Source organism: Nerophis lumbriciformis, linkage group LG21 (assembly GCF_033978685.3).
Source record: "Nerophis lumbriciformis linkage group LG21, RoL_Nlum_v2.1, whole genome shotgun sequence".
In the NCBI taxonomy this organism is placed as follows: Eukaryota; Metazoa; Chordata; class Actinopteri; order Syngnathiformes; family Syngnathidae; genus Nerophis; species Nerophis lumbriciformis.
This window is the reverse complement of record NC_084568.2, coordinates 5,599,369-5,620,061: the sequence shown is the minus strand read 5'-3', so window position 1 is coordinate 5,620,061 and position 20,693 is coordinate 5,599,369. Positions and strand designations below refer to the sequence as shown.

General features: G+C 40.4%; 1 protein-coding gene across 3 annotated transcripts in view; it reads right to left on the bottom strand.

Moving 5' to 3' along the window:
- The window catches only part of nedd9 (neural precursor cell expressed, developmentally down-regulated 9), a 192,418-nt gene that overhangs the window by 56,746 nt on the left and 114,979 nt on the right, over positions 1-20,693 (bottom strand). For all 3 annotated transcript variants that reach the window (XM_072915533.1, XM_072915532.1, XM_061983184.2), the window contains one exon: positions 9,362-9,742. In XM_072915533.1, the coding sequence (XP_072771634.1) occupies positions 9,362-9,742 (381 nt within the window). The remainder of the gene's footprint in view (positions 1-9,361; positions 9,743-20,693) is intronic.

Here is a 20,693-nt window from a genome sequence, read left to right as displayed (position 1 = left end):
TTTTTTTTAATCAAAGTGCAATTATCAATAACAGTTTTTCGATCCTTTTAATTTAAACAGCTATCAATAATGCCGTTTATTGTAGCATCACTAATTAGCATAAATGCAAAATGGCTATTTCATCCATTCATTTTTCTACCGCTTGTCCCTTTTGGGGTCGCTGGAGCCTATCTCAGCTGCACATGGGCGGAAGGCGGGGTACACCCTGGACAAGTCGCCACCTCATCGCAGGGCCAACACAGACAGACAGACAACATTCACACACTAGGGCCAATTTAGTGTTGCCAATCAACCTATCCCCAGGTGCATGTTTTTGGAGGTGGGAACGGAGGGAACCCACGCAGTCACGGGGAGAACATGCAAACTCCACACAGAAAGATCCCGAGCCCGGGATTGAACTCAGGACTACTCAGGACCTTCGTATTGTGAGGCACATGCACTAACCCCTGTTCCACCGTGCTGCCTGGCTATTTCATGTGTTTGCCAATTCTATGCTAGAAACTCCTGTCGAATAAGTCATCTTTGGTTTGAGGTCTTAGTCAAAAATGAAGTACAGTTGCCAGAAATAGGCCAATACCCATTCAACATGTGTATTATCAGATTTGGAGTTAAAAAGTAAGTTTGGTTCATTTCAAGAGTGTTACAACAAGCAAATAGCAGCAATTTGCATACCTGCCAACTTTTGAAATCAGAAAAACCTAGTAGCCAGGGTCCAGGGGCCACAGGCCCCGGTAGGTCCAGGACAAAGTCCTGGTGGGGGGTTCAGGCTTCGCCCCCCGACGCAAAATGATTATTAGCATTCAGACAGGTTAAAATGTTGCTAAAAGCATCACTTTTCTATCAGTCACAGTGACTTTTCAAAACAAAAATATTACAGCAAAAATCATATGGGTTGATTGACATGTTTATTCTGTAAGCTAACTTCAATAGTTTGAAATTATTTTGACAGTTAATGCCAGTTATCCTGTCAACCTTTCACAAGACTTCAATTTGTTCATTGAAAGTATAAACAGTATAAACACTTTTTACAGTAAACAAATGCTAAAACAGTACTAAACAATTCCATTAAAAAAAATCTGTCCAAGCTTGTATAATCTACTGCCTTGTTCAATTGTAAAAAATATTCTGTGCCTAAAATTCACATTTCTATCACAATTATCATACTGTAAACATGGTAAGCTAACTTCATTAAAATTAATAGTCCTGTCAATAGCATGGAATTACAATTCAAATGTAGTTTTTTTGTAAGCCTTTCAAAAGAATTCAAAATATGAAAAATTCATGAAAATTAATTGAAGCCATCAGACACTTGAAAAGTGGCACATCACATCTCTAATGTAATCATTTGAACTTTTCAACAGAAATAGCACTGCAAAAATATTAAGGACATACTTCTGTATTTTGGTAGTTATGCTGTCAACATTTAACAAGATTTCTTCAACTTGGACTTGAAAGCATAAATAGTATAAACACTTTTAACAGTATAACAGTACTAAACAATTCCAATAGATAACATTGGTGTAATTACCTTTTTGTGGCTAAAATCCGAAAAACGTTGGAAGTTTTCCACTTGTATCGCTAGCAACGGCATTAGACTTGTGTTTTTTTGTCCCAACGTGGTCTTTTACATCGCTAATTCCTCCGTGTCCGATCGAAAAATCTTGTCTGCACAAGGTGCAATTCGCGTAGTTTTCACCCTTTTTGGAACGGATAATTATTCCCGGATAGGCTTTTGAATATTCTTCACGGAATGACTGCAGTTTTCTTTTCGGTTTAAGACTCGTTTGCTATTTTTCTCCGGCTGATTCCATGATCGTTCGCTCGTTTGGAAACAATGGGCAACAGGTGCCTCGTGCTTGGCAGCGGTGCTATAAATAGCCTCGCGCATGGCATTCGGAATGGCTCGATAGGAAGTTACGGGAAGCAGTGTCGATTGTCATTGTTGTTACGCGATTTCGTGAATAAAATTAAAAAAAATTTTTTTTTTTTTAATTAATGAAAAACCGTATTTTTTATCACTGCAACCGTAACCCGGAATAGGTTGATGAAAACCGTACTAATTACGGGAAAACCGGAGTAGTTGGCAGGTATGAATTTGGTAGCAGAGGCAAGTTTTCCATTTTGAATGTCTATTTCTGCATTGCTAACAACATTTCACTTTGTGTGCTTTTACACACAGTTTTAGAACGTCGCATGAGATGAATTACATGTTGTGAAATACATAAAACGCAGCAAAAAAGCAACTATAGCTGTGACTAACTATAGTGGCTATATTGTCAGTGACCAAGCTAATCACTATGTGTTTGCAAGCGAGCCGTAACCCAACAATTAAATGGAGAAAAAAAAAGTATTTTTAATGCAGCTGGGCCCCACCAAAAAATGGCTTTGTGCAGGTTTTCTTTTCCCTTCACTGCCCTGATTCAGTGAGCCTCTGTGGCTTAGACTGGCTCTGCTACACACAATGAACAGCTCAAGCCCAGAAGGGAGCCCTCGCACAAAAACACTACCTTGCTCTGTGGTACACACCAGGCCAGGCACACCCTGTCCACATTTGTCATTGCAGACCCACAAACTCGAAGGCTTCTATGAGGCGCGACGATGGGAGCCAAGCACAATTGTGTAAATGTCATGTCCTATTGCATGCACACACATATGGCAACTGTATTTCATATATATGTATATGAATACATATATATCCCCCCTTACGACATTTTAGCAAAACATTTTTTCCGTAAAACCTTTTTTTCTTCTTCCATTTTTAGGTTGTGTAGGGACTCCTGTTGACATTTTGAGACATTTTATACAACTACAGCACCAGAAATGTGCTGCTGAAGCAAGTCCGTTTTTTTGAATTTTTCGTAAGAGTCCCCCCTTACGACATTTTAGCAAAAAATTGTTTCCGTAAAACAATTTTTTTCTTCCATTTTTAGGTTGTGTCGGGACTCCTGATGACGTTTTGAGACATTTTATACAACTACAGCACCAGAAATGTGCTGCTGAAGCAAGTCCGTTTTTTTTAATTTTTCGTAAGGGTCCCCCCTTACGATATTTTAGCAAAAAAAAATTTCCGTAAAACCTTTTTTTTCTTCCATTTTCAGGTACTGTCTGGACTCCTGATGACGTTTTGAGACATTTTATACAACTACAGCACCAGAAATGTGCTGCTGAAGCAAGTCCGTTTTTTTGAATTTTTCGTAAGAGTCCCCCCTTACGACATTTTAGCAAAAAATTGTTTCCGTAAAACAATTTTTTTCTTCCATTTTTAGGTTGTGTCGGGACTCCTGATGACGTTTTGAGACATTTTATACAACTACAGCACCAGAAATGTGCTGCTGAAGCAAGTCCGTTTTTTTGAATTTTTCGTAAGGGTCCCCCCTTACGATATTTTAGCAAAATTTTTTTTCCGTAAAACCTTTTTTTTCTTCCATTTTCAGGTACTGTCTGGACTCCTGATGACGTTTTGAGACATTTTATACAACTACAGCACCAGAAATGAGCTGCTGAAGCAAGTCCGTTTTTTTGAATTTTTCGTAAAGGTCCCCCCTTACGACATTTTAGCAAAAAAATGTTTCCGTAAAACCTTTTTTTTCTTCCATTTTTAGGTTGTGTCGGGACTCCTGATGACGTTTTGAGACATTTTATACAACTACAGCACCAGAAATGTGCTGCTGAAGCAAGTCCGTTTTTTTGAATTTTTCGTAAGGGTCCCCCCTTACGACATTTTAGCAAACATTTTTTCCGTAAAACCTTTTTTTCTTCTTCCATTTTTAGGTTGTCGGGACTCCTGATGACGTTTTGAGACATTTTATACAACTACAGCACCAGAAATGTGCTGCTGAAGCAAGTCCGTTTTTTTGAATTTTTCGTAAGAGTCCCCCCTTACGACATTTTAGCAAAAAATTGTTTCCGTAAAACAATTTTTTTCTTCCATTTTTAGGTTGTGTCGGGACTCCTGATGACGTTTTGAGACATTTTATACAACTACAGCACCAGAAATGTGCTGCTGAAGCAAGTCCGTTTTTTTTAATTTTTCGTAAGGGTCCCCCCTTACGATATTTTAGCAAAAAAAAATTTCCGTAAAACCTTTTTTTTCTTCCATTTTCAGGTACTGTCTGGACTCCTGATGACGTTTTGAGACATTTTATACAACTACAGCACCAGAAATGTGCTGCTGAAGCAAGTCCGTTTTTTTGAATTTTTCGTAAGAGTCCCCCCTTACGACATTTTAGCAAAAAATTGTTTCCGTAAAACAATTTTTTTCTTCCATTTTTAGGTTGTGTCGGGACTCCTGATGACGTTTTGAGACATTTTATACAACTACAGCACCAGAAATGTGCTGCTGAAGCAAGTCCGTTTTTTTGAATTTTTCGTAAGGGTCCCCCCTTACGATATTTTAGCAAAATTTTTTTTCCGTAAAACCTTTTTTTTCTTCCATTTTCAGGTACTGTCTGGACTCCTGATGACGTTTTGAGACATTTTATACAACTACAGCACCAGAAATGAGCTGCTGAAGCAAGTCCGTTTTTTTGAATTTTTCGTAAAGGTCCCCCCTTACGACATTTTAGCAAAAAAATGTTTCCGTAAAACCTTTTTTTTCTTCCATTTTTAGGTTGTGTCGGGACTCCTGATGACGTTTTGAGACATTTTATACAACTACAGCACCAGAAATGTGCTGCTGAAGCAAGTCCGTTTTTTTTAATTTTTCGTAAGGGTCCCCCCTTACGACATGTTAGCAAAAAATTTTTTTTCGTAAAACCTTTTTTTTCTTCCATTTTTAGGTTGTGTCGGGACTCCTGGTGACGTTTTGAGACATTTTATACAACTACAGCACCAGAAATGTGCAGCTGAAGCAAGTCCGTTTTTTTGAATTTTTCGTAAGGGTCCCCCCTTACGACATTTTAGCAAACATTTTTTTTTCGTAATACCTTTTTTTTCTTCCATTTTTAGGTTGTGTCGGGACTCCTGATGACGTTTTGAGACATTTTATACAACTACAGCACCAGAAATGTGCTGCTGAAGCAAGTCCGTTTTTTTGAATTTTTCGTAAAGGTCCCCCCTTACGACATTTTAGCAAAAAAATTTTTCCGTAAAACCTTTTTTTTCTTCCATTTTTAGGTTGTGTCGGGACTCCTGATGACGTTTTGAGACATTTCATACAACTACAGCACCAGAAATGTGCTGCTGAAGCAAGTCCGTTTTTTTGAATTTTTCGTAAGGGTCCCCCCTTACGACATTTTAGCAAAAAATTTTTTTCCGTAAAACCTTTTTTTTCTTCCATTTTTAGGTTGTGTCGGGACTCCTGATGACGTTTTGAGACATTTTATACAACTACAGCACAAGAAATGTGCAGCTGAAGCAAGTCCGTTTTTTTGAATTTACCGTGTGTGTGTGTGTTGCCAGAGATGGGCCAACATACACCACACACACACACACACACACACACACACACACACACACACACACACACACACACACACACACACACACACACACACACACACACACACACACACACACACACACACACACACACACACACACGCGCCAATGTAAGCCACACTCATCGTTTGATATTTTAAAAGCAACACTGATCCCAAAGTAATGGCTCTCAAGGGTCAAAACAACAATTTCTTACCCTTTTTTGAAAGATCATATTTGACATTATTGTACTTGTTTTCACAAGTTGCTGTCATCTTGGAAGTACAAAAATATGTTTTTTCTTGCATTTCACAGGTGTAGTAATGCATTGTTGTCCACTAATCACCAAAATGATTCCCGGGCGCGGCCACCGCTGCTGCTCACTGCTCCTCTCACCTCCCAGGGGTTGATCAAGGGTGATGGGTCAAATGCGGAGAATAATTTTGCCACACCGAGTGTGTGTGTGTGTGTGTGTGACAATCATTGGTACTTTAACTTTAACTTAATATGTTTGTTTTCCCTCTTTTTTCATTCGTATTTTTTCATATGCTAATGCACAGGTGTCAAACTCAAGGCCGGGGGGCCAAATCTGGCCCGTCACATTATTTTATGTGGCCCGTCAAAGCCTGGAAATAATATACGTTAATAAAATGCTTAATCTTTTCTTAATACTTTTGACATTAAAAATCATGTACTGCATATCTTCTAAAATTCAATAGTATCAAAATCTAAATATTATATTATGTATTCCAAAAATATTTTTTGTTAAAATAAAGATACATCCTGTACTTAAATATCTGCTTGACTTATGATTTCAAAAAAAATAATCAAATTGTAGACTGTAAAATTGTAAAATCAACTTTGGTACGGTTTTTCTCCATATACAGTAAGACACTGAAACATTAAAAAACAAACAAAAATAACATTAAAACAACAAGATTTTACAGTAAACTTCTCCCTTCGCTATTAGTCTTATTTTGTATATTCCGGAGAACCAGCGTCCTCTACAGTCGACATTTGTTTTTTTGTCTATCTCTTTTGAGGACCGCTCTGCTCTCAAAAATCATCTATATGACATCACTCTCCTGTTTTTAACAAACAGCTGCAAAAGTGTGAGCCTCTCTCAAGTTTTTTTTTAACTGTACTCACGGACCACTAGTTGAATAGCCCAAATGATGAAAAAGAGGTGGACCTAAAATGGAACATTGATGAACACTACTAGTATAATTAAAAACATAACTACTGACTGCATCTAAAGTGAACAACCTACAGCAACACCTTAGTTATATAAATCACATTATGATCAATCACATTGTAACTCTCAAAAATGGAGAGGACTTAAAGGGGTGCCTTGAGGAATGCCTCAGTTATGTAAATCACAAGTTTAGACCACAGTAAGGCTGAAACGACGCGTCGACGTAGTCGACGTCATTGGTTACGTAAATACGTCGACGCCATTTTTTGTGCGTCGACGCGTCGCATATTTACGTAACACTACTGTCATGGCGGAGCGCAAAGCAGACGATGCGAGCGAAAGGAAAAAAGCACGCCAAAAGTCGTCAAACGTGTGGGAGTATTTCAATAAACGGCCTAATGTTGTTGTATGCACACTGTGTCGAGCGGAAATGGCCTATCATAGCAGCACAACGGCTATGAACGAACATTTGAAAAGAAAACACCGACAGCGTTCTTGCCATCACCATCAACTAGTCAATCGTCCGCGTGAGTATACGTTGTCATCATTACACAAAAACATGAATGTGTCATTTGTATCTGCGTTGTAAATTCATAAACTAAAGCACCGTTTCGCTCTGAGAGGCGCGTTTGGCGTGCCTGTTCAGTGTTTACAAAGACGCGCTCCTCTTTAACGCTGTGGAGAGGCGGGGCCGGCGAGCGAGCGGCGAGGCGGGGCGCGCCGGGAGCTACGCGGATCGCGCACCTGGGCACGATCATCCAATCTCCTCTCGCTGAAGAAAAGGGGAGCAGCAGAGAGAGAGGGAAGAGAGACTGGAAGGAGCCAAAGTGAAGCTGACGTGGAGCGAGAGAGGAGGAGAGCCAGAGACAGAGGACGACGAGCGAGCGAGGAAGAGGAGCCGAAAAGCGAGGAAAGAAAGAGAAAAGAGTTGGAAGAGAAAAGACTTTGTGTAAAATTAAAAGATTGTAAACCTGGCAAAGCCGTCTGGCGTTCAGTCTTTCGGTCCTGAAAGAACCCCACGGCACAAGACGTGTCACAAACGCTAACGTTAATTAGTTGTGCAAATACCTTTTACAACATTAACAGTTACATATACTATGTACAAACCAACAATTAACTTTCACTTTAATCATACCATCATTGTTGTGTTATTAAGCAAAATAAGCAATACTTTTACTTTTGTTGAAATGTTTACACTGTTGTTACAGAATATTTAGTTTTGCACTTTTTTGTATTGGATGTTTATCTTTATTTTTGCACATTTTAGCAAATAAGCAATACTTTTACTTTTGTTGAAATGTTTACACTGTTGTTACAGAATATTTCCGTTTTGCACTTTTTTGTATTGGATGTTTATCTTTATTTATGCACATTTTAAAGCAAAATAAGCAATACTTTTACTTTTGAAATGCTTATACTATTGCAGAATATTAAGATTTGCACTGGATGTTTACTTTTATATTTGCACATTAAAAAGCAAATAAGCTACTTTTAATTTTGTTAAATGTTAAAAGTTTTAAATGTTTACATTGTTACAGAATATTTTGTCATGTTGTTGTCAATGTTGACTGAGTGGCCATACTTTTTTTTTTGTAAATAAAAGCCATGCCTTTTGAAAAAAAACTGGCCTACATTTATTTATTCCCTCTTCATTTTAAATAAAAAAAATAATCGGTAAAGAGGAAAAATAATCTATAGATTAATCGAAAAAAATAATCTATAGATTAACCGATTAACCGAAAAAATAATCTATAGATTAATCGATAGAAAAATAATCGTTAGCTGCAGCCCTAGACCACAGTGTTCTATGTTTGCTAGCAAGGTTAAAATGTAATGCTATGTGTTTACAATGGTCCAAGTTCCTCGACACAACAGGCGCACTATAGTGTTTTTTTTTAAAAGTGCTGCAAAAATGTTTGAACTGAACTCTGGGCATACTTGCCAACCTTGAGACCTCCAATTTCGGGAGGTGGGGGAAATACTTGAATTTCAGTGTTCATTTATTTACACATATACACACACATAACACTCATCTACTCATTGTTGAGTTAAGGGTTGAATTGTCCATCCTTGTTCTATTCTCTGTCACTATCTTTCTAACCATGCTGAACACCCTCTCTGATGATGCATTGCTGTGTGGCACGCACAAAAGTGCTTTCATCGAATGTACTAGATGGCAGTATTGTCCTGTTTAAGAGTGTCACAACATTGCTGTTTACGGCAGACGGACTGCTTTACTGTAGACGTTCTTTATATTGTGGGAAAGCGGACTCAGGTCATGCCCCCTCCAGCTCCACCTGAATTTCGGGAGATTTTCGGGAGAAAATTCGTCCCGGGAGGTTTTCAGAAGAGGCGCTGAATTTCGGGAGTCTCCCGGAAAATCCGGGAGGGTTGGCAAGTATGACTCTGGGGCCGGTATGGTGTCATTGCCAGGCAGGATTTAGCCCCTGGGCTGCTAGTTGTATAGTCCTGCCCTAGTGTATATGCAAGCTAATGGTTGTCTAGAGCCAATTGAGACAGAATTGTTTCTTAATGAGTCTATTGGGGGCATTCTTATTGCTGGCCAGATTTGGGTTCCGGACAATTCCCTACCACTTAGCCACTAGGGAGAGCTCCAGTGCCTGATCCGAGCGCAGATAAAAGGGTGGGATAAGTCCGGAACAATTGTATAATGCATCTTCAGAAGTAAAAATCTTACAAACAAGAAAGATGAGAACTGTAAAGTCTAGTTGGTTTAGAGTGCCTCACCTTGCTCGGTGTGTTATCGGCAGCTAGGGTACTCCTTGGTGGGACCTGGTAGACATCTTGTGCCGAGGGCACCTGGTAGATGCTCTGCTGCTGAGGACTCTGCAGGGAAGGCGGCACCTGGTACAGGCCTTGAGCCCCCGAGCCGGAATTCGGCTGGGCAGCGGCGGCAGCGACCGGCGACTGGGCCTCGAACTTGGGCCCGATGAGCAGCTTTAGACGGTTGCCGGGGGCGATGCCTTGGCGGCCGTGCAGAGAGCAGAGCCACCAACCCTCCAGGCCGCCGGTGTTCTGTTCGATCACGGTCAGGATGTCCCCTTTCCGGAAGGCCAGCTCCTCTGGGGACTCGGGCATGTTGTCGTACAGAGCTTTGGCCATTAGGTTCTGCGAAAAGACGGGACATTCATTGGCATTAGAGTACAATTTAAAAAGTATTTAGCTTATTTGGTTGTTTTTTAAGACATCAAAGTTGTCTGACATGCTGGTGAACTTCTTTCCGCGCTTAAATTACCAGGCAGATGGCATTAGCCTGCAGCTCCATGCCAGATGTCTTTCAAACAAATCTGAACTTGATGGGATTTTCTCAGCTTGCGCGCCGCTTTAGGGCACAGCTACGTGTTCCGGCCAGCGGGGGTTCTGAGGGATAATGAGTCTAACTCGCAGATTTTGTCGATAGGAGAAGCCCTGGAGTGTGCCGCTGCAGTGTTTTAGGGAGGCATTTGTTGCTAATTGCCCCATTAAATGCACCACTCTACCCTTTTGGGCTTGTTATGCCTGGAAGGAATCAACTAGGCATGAATGGGGCTTTAACCCTGACAAATATTAGGTGCTGCTTATCATCAAGCATGACATACTGTATACTCAAATTATTGTCCAGTCATCCATTAAAGTGCATGTGTGAGGTCAAAGGCCACTGATCTTAGAACTAATGTGGTTAAGTGGGGGATTGCTCATTTCTCCCACACCAAACTCCACACGAACCATGCTTATATGGTCCAGGAAATGGCGTTTCTCAAACTGTTCCCACAGATTTGGATACATGTCATTGTCCAAAACGTCTCGGTAAGAAGAAGAAGCAATTCAAGAGAAACAAACTGATGGATTAAATAATTGATTAGGAGGTGTGCCCCAAAGCTTTTGACCATCAAATCCTATTCATCTTCAGCACACTAATCGTTAACCTTTTTTGTACGGTGACTGCGCTAAGATCATCGCCGCTTGGGAGTCATTTTAGTCCCCATGGAGCAGACCTGGGCAAATTAAAGCCTGGGGTCCACATGCGGCCTGTTAAGCTTTTCAATCTGGCCTGCCGGACATTCCCAAATAATTTTTTTTAGATCTTCAAGATGTAAAGTATAGCTGCCATTATGATGTGCAGTGATGTTTTTAAATGACCTATACAAAGTATTTCAATGGTTGGAATCTGCGCTTTTGCATGATATACTAGTTACTATGGTAATCTAATTAGTTACTATGGTAATCTAAGTCACAGCAGCTCAGACAAGGCACCAAGCAGTGTGGGTGGGGAGCGTTTCCACAGAGTGTTTCCAGAGAGGGCCCGATTCGGAAGGAGATTTTTACAACCAAGTTCTAAAGCTTAGTGATATATAAGATGTATCAGATTGTAAGTGGTTTTTTTTTTACCCTTCACGTTCATGTAAAATATGTCGATCAAGAGGGGGTGTGACGTTCATATGTTGTCAATATTCAGTGTTTTATCGTTCGTAGTTAATATTGTAAACCCCACATTTTTTCATATACATTCTGGGTGTCTCATTCAGTAAAAAAAATTTATTACATTACATTTTTTTAAGGCGGTCTGTCATAACATTTTTAGCATTCAATCAGACATTAATGTGAGGTTTTGTATTAGTGTTACCGGCCGCCAGACACATTATTTTTTTTCTCTAAATTTGGCCTCCCAAGTCAAAATGATTGCCCAGGCCTGCCCTGAAGTCATGCACTTTTAAAAAAGTATTGAATGAGAAGAAAACATACAATTATATTGAAATTATAACCTATAACCTGCTACCCAAGAATATACAACAATTCTTCTCAAAAAAAGAGGAGAAATATAATCTTAGGGAGAAATGTAATTTAAAACATTTGTATGCACGTACAACACTTAAGACCTTCAGTATATAAGTACCGTATTTTCCGCACCATAAGGCGCCCTGGGTTAAAAGCCGCGCCTTCAATGAACGGCATATTTCAAAACTTTGTCCACCTATAAGCCGCCCGGTGTTGTAAGCCGCATCTAACTGCGCTAAAGGAATGTCAAAAAAACAGTCAGATAGGTCAGTCAAACTTTAATAATATATTAAAAACCAGCGTTCTAACAACTCTGTTCACTCCCAAAATGTACGCAAATGTGCAATCACAAACATACGTATATCAACATGGACAGAGCTGCGTGAAAAAAGCCACCCGGCCTCTTCGCGTAAACTTAAACTTCCCTTAACCACTCGCTCATCTTTTCTTCATCCATCCCTTCGAGTTAGCTTTTATGATGACGCCGGCTGGAAAGGTCTCTTTTGGCAAGGTCTTCCTTTTGAATATCACCATGGGTGGAAGTTTCTGGCCATTAGCATGGCAAGCTAGAACCACAGTGAAGGATGACTTCTCATTCCCTGTGGTGCGAATATTCACCGTACGTGCTCCCGTTGTATCCACAGTGCGGTTCACAGGAATATCAGTTGCTGTGAAATAGTAGTCCGTGTGCGGATGGAGAGATTGCGTCTTTTCATGAACCGGATCCCTGACGCTTAGTAGGAGCCATTTTGTGGTCTTTACAGATGTAAACACACAAAGGAAATGAAACGTACGGTATATCCGCGCGCTTTTTCTTCTTCTACGCGGGCGGGTGGTTGCTTACAGTAGAAGAAGAAGCGCTTCCTGTTCTATGGGGGCGGGTGCTTACCTTGGCGGTTGCTTGCGTAGAAGAAGAAGCGCTTCCTGTTCTACCGGGAAAAAAGATGGCGGCTGTTTACCGAAGTTGCGAGATCGAAACTTTATGAAAATGAATCGTAATATTAATCCATATATAAAGCGCACCGGGTTAAAAGCCGCACTGTCAGCTTTTGAGTAAATTTGTGGTTTTTAGGTGCGGCTAATAGTGCGGAAAATACGGTATGTGGAATTAAATTATGGAATGGATTAAGCAAAGCAATCAAACAATGTACTAATATGATCCACTTCAAGAAACTCTTCAAACTTAAAGTGTTTACAAAGTACAAAGAAGAAGAACCATGATAAACATTCTGAATGTATTTAACTCATCCATTCTTTCATTCTTTCACTCACAAAATAATCTTACTTATCTCAACATATGAAATGTAACTTACTTCACCAATTATTATTTATTTACTTATTTTTATTGTGATTACTTATGGAGTATATTGTGAATAAATTGAGAACAGGAAGTGAACAAAAGTTGTAGCAACTGTTATGTTAAAGAAAAGGGGTAGGATTAAATAAGCTCTGCTTCTTCCTACTCCTTTTCGAACATGTTGAAAAGAGAAACCGGAGGTTGTGATGTATCATGTTGTATGCTTGCATGTTCGAAATAAACTCAAACTCTTGTCCTTTCAGCTTGCTGACAGTGACAATATTAAGTACTTGAGAGTTGTTTACATCCTTTGGCTTTTTACTCCTCATTAAGTCATCAGATAAGAGTTTTCTTGGTTGCTATCATCATCGCTCAGTGTGAGAACCAGGAAGCCCTCTTTGAAGGTCTGACTAGATTGATACTTTGCACACCCGCCTTGGCCTTCCTCTTTGGCCTCAATCAAACAGTTCCCATGTGAAACTCTCGCCTCTTGTAACGCCGTTATCTCTCACTGTGCCATTGTCTAAGTGCACTGTCAGCACCGTTAGCCAGCAGCGCCCGACACACTGACACACCCACAAGTATCACCCCCCCCCCCCCCCCCCCCGCACCCGCAGCGTGTTCGATATTGACCCCCAGAGGTCACAGTGGACCAATGAGAGCGGCCTTGACTGTTTGCTACTTCCAATAATTTGATCGAGCCTGGCAGAGTCATCCATGAGGAAAGCTTCTCGCTGTGATTACTACTGCAGCTACTGTATTGGTGCTGCTTTTCCGTGTTTTTCCACGCAGCTGTTTGATGCTGCTAGGAGATACCAAGACCACAAAACACCGGAGCAGTTCGCACCATGCTCTTTTGTCTCTTGTTAATTACAGTGATTGTACTAAACAGCTGAAAATGCAGAACGCTACTAATCCTGGAAACCATCTTCATCCTTTTAACGGTCTCTGGGGTGTGAGCAGCTCCCCAATAGTGTCTTCACTGTTCACCCTCTTCAGGGTCATAGAAGCTGTAGCCTGGTAATACATTTATGCAAACCTCAGCACATCACCAACCCAGAGCAGATTAATGCATGCATTAATTTGCTTGTTCTGTTTACTTCAGCCAGAGGTGCCCTTTTCATACCTGCCAACTTTTGAAATCAGAAAAACCTAGTAGCCAGGGTCCAGGGGCCGCAGGCCCCGGTAGGTCCAGGACAAAGTCCTGGTGGGGGGTTCAGGCTTCGCCCCCCGACGCAAAATGATTATTAGCATTCAGACATGTTAAAATGTTGCTAAAAGCATCACTTTTCTATCAGTCACGGTGACTTTTCAAAACAAAAATATTACAGCAAAAATCATATGGGTTGATTGACATGTTTATTCTGTAAGCTAACTTCAATAGTTTGAAATTATTTTGACAGTTAATGCCAGTTATCCTGTCAACCTTTCACAAGACTTCAATTTGTTCATTGAAAGTATAAACAGTAGAAACACTTTTTACAGTAAACAAATGGTAAAACAGTACTAAACAATTCCATTAAAAAAAGAATTGGTGTCATTATTAACTTTCTGTCCAAGCTTGTATAATCTACTGCCTTGTTCAATTGTAAAAAATATTCTGTGCCTAAAATTCACATTTCTATCACAATTATCATACTGTAAACATGGTAAGCTAACTTCATTAAAATGAATAGTCCTGTCAATAGCATGGAATTACAATTCAAATGTAGTTTTTTTGTAAACCTTTCAAAAGTATTCAAAATATGAAAAATTAATGAAAATTAATTTAAGCCATCAGACACTTGAAAAGTGGCACATCACATCTCTAATGTAATCATTTTAACTTTTCAACAGAAATAGCACTGCAAAAATATTAAGGACATACTTCTGTATTTTGGTAGTTATGCTGTCAACATTTAACAAGATTTCTTCAACTTGGACTTGAAAGCATAAATAGTATAAACACTTTTAACAGAAAACAGTACTAAACAATTCCAATAGATAACATTGGTGTCATTACCTTTTTGTGGCTAAAATCCCAAAAACGTTGAAAGTTTTCCACTTGTATCACTAGCAACGGCATTAGACTTGTGTTCTTTTGTCCCAACGTGGTCTTTTACATGGCTAATTCCTCCGTGTCCGATCGAAAAATCTTGTCTGCACAAGGTGCAATTCGCGTAGTTTTCACCCTTTTTGGAACGGATAATTATTCCCGGATAGGCTTTTGAATATTCTTCACGGAATGACTGCAGTTTTCTTTTCGGTTTAAGACTCGTTTGCGATTTTTCTCCGGCTGATTCCATGATCGTTCGCTCGTTTGGAAACAATGGCAACTGGTGCCTCGTGCTTGGCAGCGGTGCTATAAATAGCCTCGCGCATTTAAAAAATGTTTTTTTTTTTAATTAATGAAAAACCGTATTTTTTATCACTGCAACCGTAACCCGGAATAGGTTGATGAAAACCGTACTAATTACGGGAAAACCGGAGTAGTTGGCAGGTATGCCTTTTTACAAGCTTAAAAACAGAGCATCATTCATTTTGTTTGAAAGCTTTTTTTTCCCCGGACCAAACAATTATTTAATAAAAGATTCTTAAAGGGGAACATTATCACAATTTCAGAATTGTTAAAACCATTAAAAATCAGTTCCCAGTGGCTTATTATATTTTTCGAAGTTTTTTTTCAAAATTTTACCCATCACGCAATATCCCTAAAAAAAGCTTCAAAGTGCCTGATTTTAACCACCCGTCCATTTTCCTGTGACGTCACATAGTGAAGCCAACACAAACAAACATGGCGGAAAGAACAGCAAGCTATAGCGACATTAGCTCGGATTCAGACTCGGATTTCAGCGGCTTAAGCGATTCAACAGATTACGCATGTATTGAAACGGATGGTTGTAGTGTGGAGGCAGGTAGTGAAAACGAAATTGAAGAAGAAGCTGAAGCTATTGAGCCATATCGGTTTGAACCGTATGCAAGCGAAACCGACGAAAACGACACGACAGGAGAAAGCGAGGACGAATTCGGCGATCGCCTTCTAACCAACGATTGGTATGTGTTTGTTTGGCATTAAAGGAAACTAACAACTATGAACTAGGTTTACAGCATATGAAATACATTTGGCAACAACATGCACTTTGAGAGTGCAGACAGCCCAATTTTCATCAATTCATATATTCTGTAGACATACCCTCATCCGCGCTCTTTTCCTGAAAGCTGATCTGTCCAGTTTTGGAGTTGATGTCAGCAGGCCAGGGAAGCTAGGGTCGATAGCTCGCTCGTCTGCGGGAACAAACTGCCGCCATTGCTTGCCGTGCTAGCGAGGTCCTTTGTCCCTGAATTGCTCACACACTCCGGCAGATTCAATGGGGGTCTGGCGGCAGATTTCTTTGACTTTATCGTTGGAAATGCATCTGCTTTGAGTGTCGCAGGATATCCACACATTCTTGCCATCTCTGTCGTAGCATAGCTTTCGTCGGTAAAGTGTGCGGAACAAACGTCCAATTTCTTGCCACTTTCGCATCTTTGGGCCACTGGTGCAACTTGAATCCGTCCCTGTTCGTGTTGTTACACCCTCCGACAACACACCGACGAGGCATGATGTCTCCAAGGTACGGAAAACAGTCGAAAAAACGGAAAATAACAGAGCTGATTTGACCCGGTGTTTGAGAAAATGGCGGATTGCTTCCTGATGTGACGTCATCGCTCCGAGAGCGAATATTAGAAAGGCGTTTAATTCGCCAAAAATCACCCATTTAGAGTTCGGAAATCGGTTAAAAAGATATATGGTCTTTTTTCTGCAACATCAAGGTATATATTGACGCTTACATAGGTCTGGTGATAATGTTCCCCTTTAACTGTTACCTAACATGCACATATAACACATTGCCCATGAATAGTTCCTCTTCAACGCACAATTATTCCTATAATAAAATCAAATCATATTACCGTATTTTTCGGAATATAAAGCACACTTAAAATTATTTCATTTTCTCAAAAAATCGACAGTGCACCTTATAACTCGGTGCACCTAATGTACGGAATAATTCTGGTTGTGCTTACCGACCTCAAAGCTAATCGATTTGGTACATGGTGTAATGATAAGTGAGACCAGTAGATGGCAGCCACACATAAGAGATATGTGTAGACTGCAAGATGACCAGAGTAAAAAAACTAAACTTTAAATGTTCCATTGAGAATATACTGTTGAACATTACACCTCAAAGATCTGTCAAAATGTTTTAGTACAACTTTGGTGTGCTATGAAGCCGCACCGTTTAATGGATTCACCCACGGAACTTTAGTTATTATAAAGTTCCCGCTGAATGTTTTTTCTCGGGACACATTTCCGGCGCTGTTGTTGCACGAGTGAGCCACGGATGAGGAGATGCTGCTTGGTTATTGATTCAAGTAAAGTCTGAATGTTATGTAAACAGTTAGCTCCATCTTTTGACACTTCTTCCGCTCCCGTCCTTGCACGCTACACCGCTACAACAAAGATGACGGGGAAAAGACGCTGTCAAAGTGAGCCACGTAAATAAGACCGCCCACAAAACGGCGCATCCTGAAGCGACTGTCAGAAAGCGGCTTGAAGATGATTTGTAAATCATCATCTATGCAACATTTTGACCAAAGAACCACCATTACATGTTATGTAGGCCACAAGGAAGTCTTTGACATTTAGAAAAAAATTAATATGACCCCTTTAATGCATACTTGCCAACCCTCCCGGATTTTCCGGGAGACTCCCGAAATTCAGCGCCTCTCCCAAAAACCTCCCGGAAGAAACTTTCTCCCGAAAATCTCCCGGAATTCAGCCGGAGCTGGAGGCCACGCCCCCTCCAGCTCCATGCGGACCTGAGTCCAGTGTGCGCACACAAGGAGACGAAGCAGAAGAACGAGACCGTAGTCGAAGAGCGCAGGGGAGACACTTCTCCAGGGCCGATGTATGCTCGGGGCAACACCCTTCACCTCACCCGGCAGTGGGTCTCCACAGCGGACGACTTTAGGGTGAATGATGAGTCCAGCGATTAGTTGCAAATCTTGCTTTATTGATTGCTTGCACACAGCCAATCCAACACAAAACCAACTAGTCCCTCCCCGCACTCACGCTACCCCGCTCCCTCTCTTCTCTCGCCCACACACTCACTGACGTCACTCACTTCACATGCTGTCACCTATTAAAGGGCCACACACACACACACACACACATACTCTATTCTCATAACACACAGTACAGTTAATAGAACAACTGTTTTCATTACTGTGTATTTGATAGGTGCCATTGCCCCGGAATTGTATTGCATTGTACTTTCAAGTACAACAATGAGTAGATGAGTGTTATGTGTGTGTATATGTGTAAATAAATGAACACTGTAATTCAAGTATTTATTTTATTTATATATATAATAAAATAAATATATATATATATATATATAGCTAGAATTCACTGAAAGTCAAGTATTTCATACATATATATATATATATATATATATACACACATATATATATATATATATATATATATATATATATATAAGTATAAGTATTTCATACATATATATATATATACATATATATATATATATATATATATATATATATATATATATATATATGTATGAAATCTCTGCGCTGCTGACCCGTCTCCGCTCGGGATGGTGTCCTGCTGGCCCCACTATGGACTGGACTCTTACTATTATGTTGGATCCACTATGGACTGGACTCTCACAATATTATGTCAGACCCACTCGACATCCATTGCTTTCGGTCTCCCCTAGAGGGGGGGGGGGGGGGGGGTTACCCACATATGCGGTCCTCTCCCAAGGTTTCTCATAGTCATTCACATCGACGTCCCACTGGGGTGAGTTTTTCCTTGCCCTTATGTGGGCTTTGTACCGAGGATGTCGTTGTGGCTTGTGCAGCCCTTTGAGACACTTGTGACTTAGGGCTATATAAATAAACATTGATTGAGTGATTGATTGAAATACTTGACTTTCAGTGAATTCTAGCTATATATATATATATATATATTTATTTTATTATATATATAAATAAAAGAAATACTTGAATTGCAGTGTTCATTTATTTACACATATACACACACATAACACTCATCTACTCATTGTTGTACTTGAAAGTACAATGCAATACAATTCCGGGGCAATGGCACCTATCAAATACACAGTAATGAAAACACATATATATATATATATATATATATATATATATATATGAAATACTCGAGTTGATGAATTCTAGCTGTAAATATACTCCTCCCATCGTAACCACGCCCCAAACCACGCCCCGCCCCACCCCCGACCACGCCCCCACCTCCCGAAATCGGAGGTCTCAAGGTTGGCAAGTATGCTTTAATGCGTCTTATAAACCGGTGTGCCTTTGGAATAAAAAAAGACCTGAATAGACCTGCTCATTGGCGGTGCGCTTTATAATCCGGTGCGCCCTATGGTCCGAAAAATACGGTATATTCCTTTTAACCTATTCTATTTATAATCTTATTCTATATTGTCATTGGGCTAAATAATTTTGTGCTTGACTACTGTATGACAAATCCTTATTTTAGCTAACACCATAACATTGATGCTACAGTGGATTGAGTGACCGCAAACAAGTCTAAACCCAATTAGACATTTTAGAGGAAAAATACCATTATCTATTGTAGTAAATCTTATCATGGCTTCCTCCAATTTGACTGTTTTATTGCCCTTGTATATTAGTGGCAGTCATCCATAACCGAGATTAGCTTTGGAGCCTAATGTAAATCCGTATGACCAACATAACACCAACATTTTGAACAAACTAGTTGTTTGTCACAATAACCGTCACATATCCTAATGTTACCCCAACAGGGAACGCACAGCTCTGACCGGCGTGTTTGTTTGCTTGAGCTGTAATCCGAGCAAGTAAAACTGATTATTAACCAGGCGTCACATAAACAGCGATTAGTCACTACGCAGTGACGCGCCGCTGCCATTGATCATCCTGTAAACACACGTGTTTGCCATTTGTGTATGGGCCCGCCAGCAGGCAGACATGGAGGAAGGAAGGGCCCCTTTGTGCAGTTCCCACCGATGACTGGGAGCTTCCAGGAGGTTATCGTTCAAAGGTCAAAGACGAGGCGAGTCGTTCTAATGCGCCCTTAAGAAAGTGTGATGTGTTCCCGTGATTAAAGAACAATTTGGCAGAGCAACATTAACATTAAGAGGTGTGACACTTGCTAACTCTACAGGAAGCTGAGCAGTTTAAGCTCTCAGACAAACAACAAAAAACCTTCTCAAAATCTATTTTTAACCATTTTTCACTCAGCTCATTCTGGCCCTACCTATTGACGCCTGACAAGATACTATTTCTAGATCCTGGTATTTAGTCTATAAGAGTGTCCGCCCTGGGATCGGTAGGTCGTGAGTTCAAACCCCGGCCGAGTCATACCAAAGGCTATAAAGATGAGACCCATTACCTCCCTGCTTGACACTCAGCATCAAGGGTTGGAATTTGGGGGTTGAATGACCAAAAATTATTCCCGGGCGCGGCCACCGCTGCGACCCACTGCTCCCCTCACCTCCCAGGGGGTGAACAAGGGTGATGGGTCAAATGCAGGGGTTAATTTTTCGCCACACCTAGTGTGCGTGTGACACAATCATGGGTACTTTAACTTTTTAACTTATATGTGTAGTGCATACCTGCCAACTTTTGAAATCAGAAAAACCTAGTAGCCAGGGTCCAGGGGCCGCAGGCCCCGGTAGGTCCAGGACAAAGTCCTGGTGGGGGGTTCAGGCTTCGCCCCCCGACGCAAAATGATTATTAGCATTCAGACAGGTTAAAATGTTGCTAAAACCATCACTTTTCTATCAGTCACAGTGACTTTTCAAAACAAAAATATTACAGCAAAAATCATATGGGTTGATTGACATGTTTATTCTGTAAGCTAACTTCAATAGTTTGAAATTATTTTGACAGTTAATGCCAGTTATCCTGTCAACCTTTCACAAGACTTCAATTTGTTAA